This window comes from Vitis vinifera, chromosome 5 (genome assembly GCF_030704535.1).
Source record: "Vitis vinifera cultivar Pinot Noir 40024 chromosome 5, ASM3070453v1".
In the NCBI taxonomy this organism is placed as follows: domain Eukaryota; kingdom Viridiplantae; phylum Streptophyta; class Magnoliopsida; order Vitales; family Vitaceae; genus Vitis; species Vitis vinifera.
The window spans coordinates 25,396,696-25,409,231 of NC_081809.1; the positions used below are offsets into that span (position 1 = coordinate 25,396,696).

The 12,536-nt window shown below is 37.9% G+C and overlaps 1 protein-coding gene across 1 annotated transcript; it reads right to left on the reverse strand.

The window, feature by feature from the left end:
• Positions 1-1,235: 1,235 nt before the first annotated feature.
• On the reverse strand, positions 1,236-6,979 carry LOC100259438 (peptidyl-prolyl cis-trans isomerase FKBP16-3, chloroplastic). The gene is made up of 7 exons (XM_002274026.5): positions 6,901-6,979; positions 5,656-5,936; positions 3,639-3,722; positions 2,567-2,616; positions 2,157-2,205; positions 2,007-2,081; positions 1,236-1,554 (listed from the first exon to the last, which is right to left on the reverse strand). The coding sequence occupies exons 1-7, from the start codon at positions 6,935-6,937 to the stop codon at positions 1,435-1,437; spliced, it is 696 nt and encodes a 231-aa protein (XP_002274062.2). The 5' UTR covers positions 6,938-6,979; the 3' UTR covers positions 1,236-1,434.
• Positions 6,980-12,536: the final 5,557 nt, after the last annotated feature.

Genomic DNA, 12,536 nt, shown 5'->3' on the forward strand with positions numbered 1-12,536 from the left:
ATTTTTTTCATTGATGAATGTAAGGGGGAAAAAAACATACTAAAATAATAATGGATTTGACAATGATTTTAAAAAGTGTTTTCAGTTTTTTTAATACTTAAAAAATAAAAATTTCTTAAGACCCGTATAATAGTGATTTTAGGAAGCGCTTTTAATATTTCTAATATCTGGAAATTTTTATCATTCAAGTATTAAAAATATTAAAAATACTTTTTAAAATCGCTCATAAATACACACTTAGAGTATGTTTGATAGTGATTGTAGAAAACGTTTTTAATAGTTTTTTTTGTTTGAAAGATTAAAAATTTTAAATGTTAAAAATATTAGAAATACTTAGAATGAGACCTCTTGGAAGTAAGCGATTTTAGGAAAGTATATGGGGAGGAGAAGGGGATTGGTGTTTAAGAGGAGGGACAAATATGAAGTGAGGTTGTAGAAGACTATTAGGAATGAGTGGTAGGAGTTTAGTGAGAAATGATAGGAGGGTGAGATTTTGGAAGGAAAGATAATGTGATGATAATTCATTAGAATGGATATGAACAAAATTTGGGGTGGGAGGTTGATATTTTATTGAAATCCTTTGTTCTCTAGCCAAAATAATGACTAAGAGAGTTGGGAGAAGTAGAGGTCTTTTTTTAAGAGGTTGCAAGGGCAATTGATTAGAAAAGATGTACATGACATCATGATTTGGTGGGATTCAAAAGTGACATTTTTACAATTAATTGGCCATAGTTCTCCTCAACAAATTGTAGTATGGGCATTGTATGGAACCCTTAGTCCCAATGAAGGTATACTTTTGCTTAGGAAGTTTCATAGGAAAATTTTTTGACTTTGTATCAACTCAAAACAAGGGATTAAAGATTGTCGAGTAAATTTTTTTTATGTAAAGGAGATGAAAAAACGGTGGATTTTAATAGATAATGTTTTTAGTTAAAAACGTTATTTTTTAATTTGTATGGATCTTTAGTAGGGAAGAAGAGAAAGAAAAGACGAAGAACGACTCAGGAGAGAAATAAGAGAGTACATATTTCTAGAATGCATCAAGTACGCATGAGAAAGAGCTCCTTATATTTGTTTGATATTAAGGTGAGGGAGTAATTTTTTGTATTCTTTTTTGCCTTTTTAATCTTCGATGCTTTGTATACTTCCTTCTTTATGCTCTTTTGGTTAGCACTTTTAATAGATCTTTCTTCTTCTTCTTCCTTTTCTTTCCCCCCAAACTTTCCGGAGGTGTGTGCTTTTAAGTAGGAACAAATATATTCTTAACATGAAAAGGTTTTTATACAACAAAGAAGAAATGAATTAATGGAAGTATACAAGGCAAGTGGTTACATAAGGGACCTCATCCTCCAGCTCCTGTGTTTGGAGACTAGGAAAATCCAACAAGAAAATATAAATGGAGATTGCAACCCTATCCATCTTTCATCCTGACTCTTACTCTTCATCTATTTCCAGGCCTGGTATGTATTCCAAACTTACGTCGAAAACAACTGGACTGTTTGCAGCAACCCTTGGCCTGCCTGGAGCTGAGGTAAGACCTTTCGGGAATGCCAACTGATCAGAAGAAACCACAAAACAAATGAGTTCTTGAACCCAGATTAAAAGAAAACGGAATTTCAGAATCTTTAATGTTTATTTTCCCACTAGCCAAACAAGCAAGCTATGCAAAGTAAATGGAAAATCAGTTGAAACCCTAACAAAATCTGCAAACATACAATTACAGAACCATGGAGTAGGAATAAATTGCTCCTTTCTGCTAAATGGACCCTATACTCTTATGTGGGCGACATACATAGATGACAATAGCTGCAGACAAATCACAAATTTGTAATCACAAGGCCGAGAACTCCGAGACAGAATTCTGATCACTGTTAGGACTTAAATCCACAATATGAAGATGCATCTACTATAGGGTTGTTGATCAACCAAGAGAATGAAGTTAAGCAGGAAAAATCCTTTTTTCTCTTTCTTTCTATTGGAAATAGGGCATCAAGGAAGAGACTTACTGGTCCTGGAATGTAGATTCGGCGTTTCCCTCCAGTTTTCATTGTTAGTATCCCTTCATCAAGTCCTTTGATCACCTATTCTACTCATTCAAATTAGTAAACCATTTCAGTAAGTAGTAAAACTCAGTAAAAGCTGCTTATAGATCTTACCTGACCAGAGCCAACCCGAAAAATATAAAGCTGACCTTTCTCCAAGGAACTGTGAAATTGGAGATAAAAAGTTTGAGAGTTAGAAATGAGATTTGCATGGATGTTGTTTCTCAAGCACCTGTAGTGGGCAAGTGGCATCCATCACAAAATGAAGCCCAAGATAATAGATTGTTGATGCCAACAATCATGATGACTGGACTGTTTAAGTCGAGTTTATCCTTAATTTTAATATAAAATATTCATCCCATCTCGTATTTACAAGCCACATGTAGAACAATTAGGGTTCTTATAGAGACCCGAGGATTCAGCTCTAATGTCTAGCTTATTGATAACTAAGAATTACCAACATAATTCTTTGATGCAAGAGTAAAATAGATTGAGTGAGATCCACATATAATCAATGAGCTTACCTGTCAAAAATTTGTCCAGACGGAACCATGGCAACATAGTTTGCAGCCACCTGTGATTATAAATGAAATCAGTGTGGGGAACAGTCATAAATATGAAGCAAAAACTAGAAAGGCCATCATTAAATAAAAATGGTCATATAGTTTAAATCACAACATTGAAAGCATGATTGTATCTTATTGTCATGCAACTTAGCAGTTGTAGCTATAGTTCTGTCATACTTTTCAATTGAAACCGTAACTAAAAAATGATCCAATCAACCACAAAATCTTGAGCCTTTTTAGACAATAAGGAGATGACTTGATAGCTTAGGGAGGGGATGCCTTTTCTTAACACCTCAGTTGGCATACAACTTTTCTAGTTTGAATTAGTATATGCTTGTGGAGAATCCGGATAAGAAAGAGGGCCCATCATGACAATTGATCACCAACCTCACCAACCTGCCCTTTCCAACTCCTTGACATAAAATTAAAAAAAAAAAAAAAAAATTCTATCTTGAACATTGCCAGCTTCATCTAATTTTAACTTTGGATCATCAGTCTCAGAATTGAAGTGCAATAGTAAGGAAGGTATCCTCAATGTATTGCTTAAAATTGAAGTACAATGGAGCATGGAAATCAGAAAACAGTGAGGTGACTGGAAGATATCATGTTCATATCTAACTATACAGAAGCATGGGTGGGAGCAGGATTCAAGAAATTTGAAGCATCATCCTCTGTGTGTGCAGAGGCAATGGCTCTTCATGAGAGTCTCACAGGATTCAAGAATTCTATGGCAAAGCTAGTGGTTGAAGGAGATGTAGAGAGCTCTTTGAACTGGAAAAGAGGAAAGAATAAGGCATTTCATCAGCTGATTTTGATGCAATTTTAAATAGTTAAATGTCAATGTGTCACATATGGGTGGTGCAAACTTAGGGTGTCGGTCTGTCAGAAACTGACGAAAGATAGAGGTCCCCAATCATAGAACAAAATTTAACTGTTTCATTAAACTACAGATTTTTGAGCACACAACATCCCTTTATTTCTACATTGGCAAATGAAGCAAGTTTTAAAAAAATCAGTATCATTTACACACCTGAAAACCAATTGGTGGACTAGGGCCTTCACCAACTTTTATATCCTTATACTGCAAACCAGATTCTGTAGTTACCATAGGTACCTTCATTCAAGAAAAGAATACGTGAGCTTAGTACCAATCATCATCCATAGAAGTCAATTATCAATGTTAACCACAAGGTCCTTAAGATTCCCTGCGTAACAGCTCAAGAGCTATATAAAGATGTTCAATGAAGTCACTTCAAAGAATTTTTGTCTTATTGACTAAAAATATTTTTTGTATAAATATCCAAGCATTTGCACATGAAAAACATTCAAACAATTTTATTGCAGTGGATGAGACCTATACATGTAGAGTTGCCGCCCAAACATGGCCGTGTTGTATCTGAAAATGTATCAGTGACAAAACAGGATGATTCCACCAATCTTAATAACTGCAGTCATGTGGATGGTAGAAAACTCGTGTTGAAGAGGTACATGGACATGGTTCCAGGTGACTGTAGCAACCCATGACTCAGAACTCATCATTTGAATGCTGAGGACTTGAACATAATATATTTTAATAGAAAATATGAAGGAATCTGTATTATACTAAGAAAGAGCTGTACAGAGATCTAAAGATTTCTTGGACTTGGATCAGCAATGCAATAGGCTAAGGTATGAGGCAGGTTGATTGTAGCTTGTAAAGCATGAGAACTAAGCCTCAAAAGGGAAACTCAAGGCTAACACACAAGAAATAATGATTACAACATTAGCTCTAGGCATGGATAAAGAAGGCCAACATAGGCATAGGATTAGAAGGCCTTTAAAATCTTGTACATGCATGCTCTCTTATGAAAAAGGAAGTGTATCTCTTGACTACCTCGGACTTTGAGGTTTGAGCCTTAAGGGATTTGAGCTTCTATAGCTATCCTCGAGGTGTTTCACTTAAACCTACAGAAGATGATACCTCATTCATGTTCTAAAACTACAAACTTGAGGTTGTCAATTAAGTAAAACAATTCCAAGAGGAAGCTACCTAAAATATGGAAATGCAGCAGGCCATGCCAATCAGAGCCTAAACCATCAAATTCTAATATAGAATTATTGAATATGAAATATGTCTTGAAAGGATTTTAATATCCATCATTATATCAAGAAAATAAATGATGCAGCAGTGTAAGCTAATAGATAACCTAAAAAAAAACCGTCTTGTAGGTCTTGCTTAGGCAAGAATCTTGATCTATGAGGTACAACCATACACAGTAAGGCAAAACTTAAATCATGAGCAGTGCACCTTGTATGTTGTTTACACTTTGAGGAATGAACGCCAAGTATTTAGCTTCTAAAGCTATGTTTCAGAGGCCTTATATGAACCTTGTCAAGCGCTACCTCAGATATATTCTACTTTGAGTTAGGTTTCAAATTTCCTTCCTCTGATTTGAGTTGTGTCCCTGTCTGTTAGTCTCTTAGGCTTTGTTTGATTCCTGAAAAGTACTAAAGAAGGGAAAAAAACTAAAGAAAATGATATTTTTATGTTTGGATACAAGAGAAAAATGTGAACCAACCCCGCACCAAGAAAGGGAAAACAAGAAAAAGGAAAGGAATGAGGGAAATTTTCCTTAACAAAAAAGTGGGAAAAATTTGGGAAAAGTACATTCCTCAACAATTTAATTTCCTTTCTTTCAACTTTTCCATAGACAACAAAACAAGAGAAAAATTATATAAAGCTTTTTTACCTTTTTATTTTTCCTCTTGATTTTCTTTCTCTCAAACTTTTTGAAAACCAAACATAACCTTAAGGAAATTTAGATACGAGTCTATATACCATTACCATCCGACTGACTTAAAGTGTGTTTGGTAGTGATTTTAAAAAGCGTTTCTAGTATTTCTTATACTTGAAATTTTTTATCTTTCAAGTATTAAAAAGATCAAAAGCACTTCCTAAAATCACTGCCAAACACACTCTTAAACTAGGAAAATTTACATAATATACAACGAGATTACATCTAAATGCTAAATGTGCCAAACAAGGGAGCTATGTAATCTCACCATACATTTTCAAGCTCTTTCTCACAAGCATCATCACATAGTCTTGGCTTATCCTCTGGAGGCAATCCAGCTGCCTTGGCATCAAATGAGTCTACGAATATACTGGAAACTCCAAGAACCAAACCAATTGCTTCCCTGCGTTTTAACATCAACCCATCACTATACTCTCCTGTCCTTGAAGATTTAACTACTACTTCCAAATTCGAGCATCGAATATTTAGACTGCGAATTTTGTCTCCAGGAATGCTTTGATGAGCAGGAAACAAACTTCTGGCAAAACCGGAACCTACAATTATAGAAGTATTAAGAACATAAAGTTTAAGAGCAAACAGTACAGTTGAAGTTATACTTAAAGATAGGAAAATTGTAGCAGGACATATTTAAGAGAATCTAATGGTTGATGTTTAAGCACAAAACTGAAGACTGACCTGGAAAAGAACACTAAAACATGCAACATTTTTCAGAAAATAAAAATTACCTGTTACTAGTTTTGCAACATGAATGACCCAAAAAAGGACATGGAATTTTGAATGAAAAATCATTGGAATTCAAAGCAAATCAGAGAAATCTAAAGCTGCGTTTGGTTGCAGATAATTGGGTTTTCTTGGGACTATTCCAATTCTGTAAAATTTGATAATCTAACCGATTTTGGGCTTTATGGGATTGAAATTGAATACCGGACCCCTTCGAAGCCTCCAATTCTAATTCGAAGAACCCAATTCCATGCAATCAAACACAGCCAAGAACAGACCATAAATCCAGCAATGCCTCTCAGAATTTCAACAATCTACAATTGGGTTCGCTCAGGAATTCCAAAATGGGTAAAATCTGAAAATCCAGCAAACTTAGAGTCTATGGAATTTAAATTAAATCCCAAAACCCTTTGAAGCCTCCGATTCAAATAGCCATTTTCCATACACCCAAACACCAACAAAACAGAGGATATTCCAGCATTGCCCCTTAGAATTTCAGCATTTACATCAAACAGAACCAAACCCATTATCCAGAACACCACACAAACTCAACGAAGACAGTGACTAGAGAAGAAAAGAACCCAAAACACTACTGACCCCGTTTGGTTGCTGAGAAAAAAAAAAAAAAAGGAAGAAAGAAACAGCTACTCAGGACCCAGGAAAACTACAAGCTGCACTACACTGAGCCTCAAACAACAAACAAAATGAGACCAGTCATTTTTTTTTTCTCAGAAACCAAACACGTTAAACAAGTGGAGAAATATAAGTGAAAATTACCAAGTGAAAGCAGCAGAGATGAAGGAGAAGAAGCCATCCTCTGAAACCGAATTGGGTTCGAAAGTGGATAATGAAATTCTTTATATACCCTGCACACAATACGCTTCCTTCTTTCGCCCATTGAATTACCGTTGTAGCCTTTATCTATACTATTATTTACTATTTTTGTAAGAATTTTAAATGTTTTTCACCCAAAATATTTAAAAATATGAGTAAATTTCATTCAAACCCTCAGAATTAGCGTAAAAACATTAAGTGACCGTAGATTTCAAATTCCGTTAATTAACACCCTTATAAATTTATTTTATTTATTAAATTTATTTTTTTGAGAGGCTTTAAATAAAAATATTTTAGATAAAAGATTTTAACAATTCTCTAACAATTAAATTTTATTATTTAAAAATAAAATATATTAAATAAAATTTATATATAAAATACATTTATAAGAGTTAACTACAAAATTTAAAACTTGTGATAGTTTAATATATTTATATTAAACTTAAGAGATCTTAATAAAATTAACTCTTAAAAATATTTATAATTATTAATAATTTTACGTATCTATAAAATTTCAAAAAACTTTTAAGAATATTGAATGAAAATAGAATTCATAAAATAGGATTACATATTTTGAAAACTTGGTATAGGGAAATCACGGGTTTTCTATAAGAGTAGTGTATTTTTTAAAAATAATTTTAAAAAATTGTAATATAAAAATAAAAAATAATTTAAAAATTATGGCCATTTTTGAATTTTCAATAGCATTGTGATTTCAATGAACTCATTTTTTTTTTTAAAAGAAGAGTATAATTGTAGACCCCCATTTGGGGCTCATTTTCTGCAGCTTGCTTTTAGCCAGGTGTCACCATCTGGGGGAAGCCACGTGTCACATTTTGACTAGCTGCCAGAGAATCGCAATAGTGGAGTTGGAGGAGCAATCAGGGGTTGACACCTGTAAAGGTCATTCTGAGAAAATCTGCTGGCCGTTAGTGCAAGCTGGAGAGGAGCTGCAGGAGGGAGGGGTACGTTTCTGTTGAGGAGTAGCAGGCCAGCCAGAGAGGGAGAGAGGGGTCGGAGGTTGCTTTTGCGAGGTTGGTTAGAGAGGATTTTTGGAGGAGAGGAGGAGAGCTTTTGTTTGGGTTGTGGGGAGAGAAGGGGAAGGTGGCTGCAGCTGCAAGAGAGGTGGTCTGGGCTGCCATTAGAGATTTTTTGAGAGGGTATGGTGCTTTTTGAGGAGCGGGAGAGAGGTTTTGGATGCTGGGTCTGAGAGATTTTTTAGAGGCAGGGGGAGAAAAGGAAGAAAAGGAACCGGGAGGATAGGGATTTGAGGAGGCTGCTGGTGAGAGAGTTACGGAGAGGTAAGCTTGCTGGTTTAGTCGACATTGGAGGAGGACTTGAGGCGTTTACAGCTGAACAGAGCTTTACCGGAAAAGGGTTCTCGCAGGTATGAATGCAGCTGATTTCTTGTTTGGTTTGGATTCTTATTACTCCTCTGCATTTCTTGTTGATATCTGGATATTTGTTGGTTTGTTTGGGGTGGATAATGAAGGCCACTTATTGCTTGTTGAAATATAATCCTGCAGTCATGTTTACCAACATTAATTTTAGTATTGCTTTGCTTCTATTGTGAAAATGTTCATAGTTGCATTTGAGATGGTCTTTCTCACCTAATCAGAAAGCTCACTGATGACCCATGAAGTGAAGCCTCTGAAAATCACTCTTACTCGTTTTCTTTTGTGTTCTATTCTCTCTGGATTCTTTTTTTTTGTGGCCACTATTTGTTTCTATGCCTTGCTCAATGCACTGGCTGCAAAAGGGTATATCCAGGTCTGGCTGCGCACTCCCACAGAGATCTATTATGGTTGAAAGGAACGTATTGGGCTTTGAGAGTTATTTTGCAGAGGTTGTTTTGGTTGAAGAAGCAAACAAGCAGAAGACATCCAGAGAGGAGACTTGTTTGAGCCGAGAAGGAAGAAGAACACTAGACATGAAAAATTGCAGGCAGTTGGATAAGAAGATCAGTTGGAAAATGTCCGGACGCATGGAGCTCTAATATGCTTGGCACATTCCTTCTGGGGATTTGGGATGACACAATGGTGCCAAAACTAGTGCCTGTTTTGTTCCCATGCTCACATACAATTGTTTCATCTCCTCAGATTTATGACAAATCTTCACGCACAAAAGCACCTTTAACAGTTTATGCTTGCACTTCCATGTTGAGTGTGATGACTGGTGTATATAAGACAGAAACCAGTGATTTGATGATGTCAATGCTTAAACCATGGATGGATCAGTTCTCTACCATCTTAGAGCATCCGGTGCAATCCGAAGATCCTGATGGTCGGGGCATCAGAACGGGGGTTTTAAAGTGTCTGAATCAGTTTGTTTAGAATTTCTCAAGCCTCACGGAAACAGAGTTCAAGGTTGTTGCAAATGGATTAAATGAGTCCCATCAGAGAAAAGTTGTTGGTTCCACAGTCTGGTGAAGAATAAGATAGGCACTTTATCTTTGCTCAACAATGATGTCTCATCAAGAATGGTGGACCCACCTGGGTTATTTCATGTCTTTTATTTTTATATGGGATTGTCTCCTCCATCAAGTTGACTGGTTCTTCAGCGAAGAAAATCAAGCTATTCCTGCTTCTTGATCTCTGCATCCTATTACCTAAGAACAAGCCCATCATTGTTACAGTAGCATAATCTCATATGGGTTTTTAACGGTGGCTAGTACAAAGGCTGTTGAGTGGATGCTGAAAGTCAATGCTCACTATGGGCTTTCTGCTCTGACTGTAGTCCTTGCTGTTAATTATGTTGATAGGTTTCTGTCGAGTTCGTGTTTTCAGAGAGATAGGTCGTGGATGAGTCAACTCGCTGCTGCCACATGTCTCTCTTTGGCTGCAAAGGTGGACGAAACCGATGTTCCTCTTCTCTTAGACCTGCAGGTAGGGAAGGCTGCTAGGGCAAGCACAAGCTCCCAGAGTCTCAGCAATGGGCCACACCTTCTGAGTCAGCAGCGTTCTTTTCCAGGTGATATGGGCATAGCAGATGATTTGGGCTTTTTCAACTAGTGCTTGCAGGTTTGAGCGAACGCAGAGTTACCATGTTGGAGCCAATCATGATGAAGTGTTCCAACGGAGTTATGGCTTTTCTGGCAGCCATTGTGACCACCCACTGAGGGATTTTATTCCACAAGCTAATCCATCACATAATGCAAGGGATAAATGCCCCACATTTGCCACAGCCTCCTAGGGATTACAACTTGCTGCCACAAACCACAAACTTTCCATTTCAATCTGCCTCAGGCGAAAGCTCTTCAGCGTATCAAGTGACAGTCACTGCTGGTGTCCCATTGGCAATGGCAGCAGGCATCCCACGTATGGCCATACAAGACGTTTCCACCAAGCTCATCATCCCTGGATATTCATATCCGTTTCCTGTAGTTGGGCATTTGTCCCAATTCACGTGACTTCAATGGAGACTGTATTGATGGAAGATGTCATTGCTTTCTTGGACTTCATGGTCATGATTGCTGTGTATACGAATGGATGCTTGGGCATGATAACTGCCTACAGAAGGTCTAAGCCATATGCAGATCCTGATGCAAAGAAGATTGATGATCAGGGCGATGAGGAAGTGCTCAACAAGATGCCGAGGAATCCAAGAAGCTGCTACCATACCCACTGACCATCTCTTCATGCTAATATCATACCCACAGTTACCACTCCAACATATCCAATGTCATATACCGTTCAACACACTTCATGGACACCATACCCATTTCTTGTACACCCATTTCTTCTTCTTACCACCTTTCTCTCTCTACACCACAACCATACCTATATCACTGCATTCCCTCATATTTCCAACACCTATCCCCATATCTTCTTACTCAACCCGATGCCTCATCTCTCTCACTATATCCCATTACCCATTCCACTAACTTTCAGCTGATATCCACTTTGCCCATTAGTGTGCCTACTACCCAACTCATCTCTCCATTCCTCGTGCCCATCTCCTACAATTTATCTATCTTAATTTCACCACCACCTTCCAATGCCCACCCGTCCATTTCTCCCACTACCCGGTTCCCTAAAGATACTCATATATGCCAAACCTTTTACGCCCGTATTTCACACCATGTAGCCTGCATGAGGAGTTTGTGGAAGTTTCAGCTGCTGGCATTGACGAGAACGTGATTGGACAGTTTGGTATAGGATTCTACTTGGCTTACTTGGTGTTTGAGAAAGTGATTGTTACTATCAAGCACAATGATGACAAACAGTATGTACAAGAGTCTAAAGCTGGCGGAGCTTTCGCGGTTTCTGAGGATGTATGGAATGAACCACTTGGACGCGAAACTGAGATCAGATTTGCCTTTCAGAGAAAAAGCTGGGAGTACTTGGAGAAGGCCAAATTGAAGGAGTGGATGTCTGGTGGTGTGAATTCACCTGTTCGTGCCTTCAAGTCAGTTGGTGGACAACCTATTTTGATTGATTCTCTCAAGGGCTCTCACATGTGAGATAGAGATGGCAATAGTAACAAGCACAACGATGTCAATGGCATGGTTTCTGAGGCTAGTATCATAGGCGGCATCCACCAGGCTATGTTTGATAAGGATATCTCTTCACTTGGAACTGAACCTGATCTTGGAAAGGTTTCGTCACCTGGTTTGAACCGGGCTGTTCAGAGTTTGCTCATTGGTAAGTCATCTTTAATTGGAGGGAGGAACAGAACAAGGAGACTGACCTTATTCATATTATGGATGCCATGATGGACTTGTTCACCATTCCAATAGGAATCTTCATTTGGACTTCAACTCAGGTTTCAGCATGTCAACGTGGAAGCAATAGTGACTCGACAGGTGAGAAACAAAGTGAGAAGAATCTACAGCAGAATGGTTTTGTGGAAGTTAATGGAAATATCCCATTAGCCAAGTATGAGAACAAGGAGAAACCTTGAGATAGAGAAGGAGTTGGGCTCTTGATAAAAGGGATGCTGAAATATCCCAAAAGAACGTTTTGGAGGTGGAAAAGAATAATGATTGGGTGCCTAAGTAATGAGACTTGCGAGACATAGTGAAAGCATGGTATCCAGAATGAAAACCTCTCGCCAGAAAGCTCATAAAAACCTTTGAGGAAATTCACTATATCCTTTTGTACCGACTTAGGGAATTTCAGTCCAGAAATCATCCATACTTGCTTCCATACTCCTTTCATACCCACTGCCATGCTATCCCATTCTCCATACCACCCTCCTCATGCATTCCCATTATTCCTATTACTCTTCACACCCGTCCCCACCACCCACTCCACTAACTCCACACCCATGAGCAAGACCCGTACCTTTAATACCCACAGCACACTCATCACGTTGCCGGGTTCCAAGTCCATTTCCAATCGGATTCTGCTTCTTCTTGTTCTCTCTGAGGGAATGGACAATTTGTTGAATAGTGAAGATGTCTATTGCATGCTCGGAGCACCGAGAACCCTTGGGCTACAAGTGGAAGAGCAAAGTGAAAATCAAAGAGTTATTGTGCAAGGGCATGCATGCTCATTATTGTGAGTAAGAGAAGTGGATGGCCACAAGCTGGTGCTGGTTCAGAACCCATGGGCAAATGAAGTTGAGTGAAAGGGTCA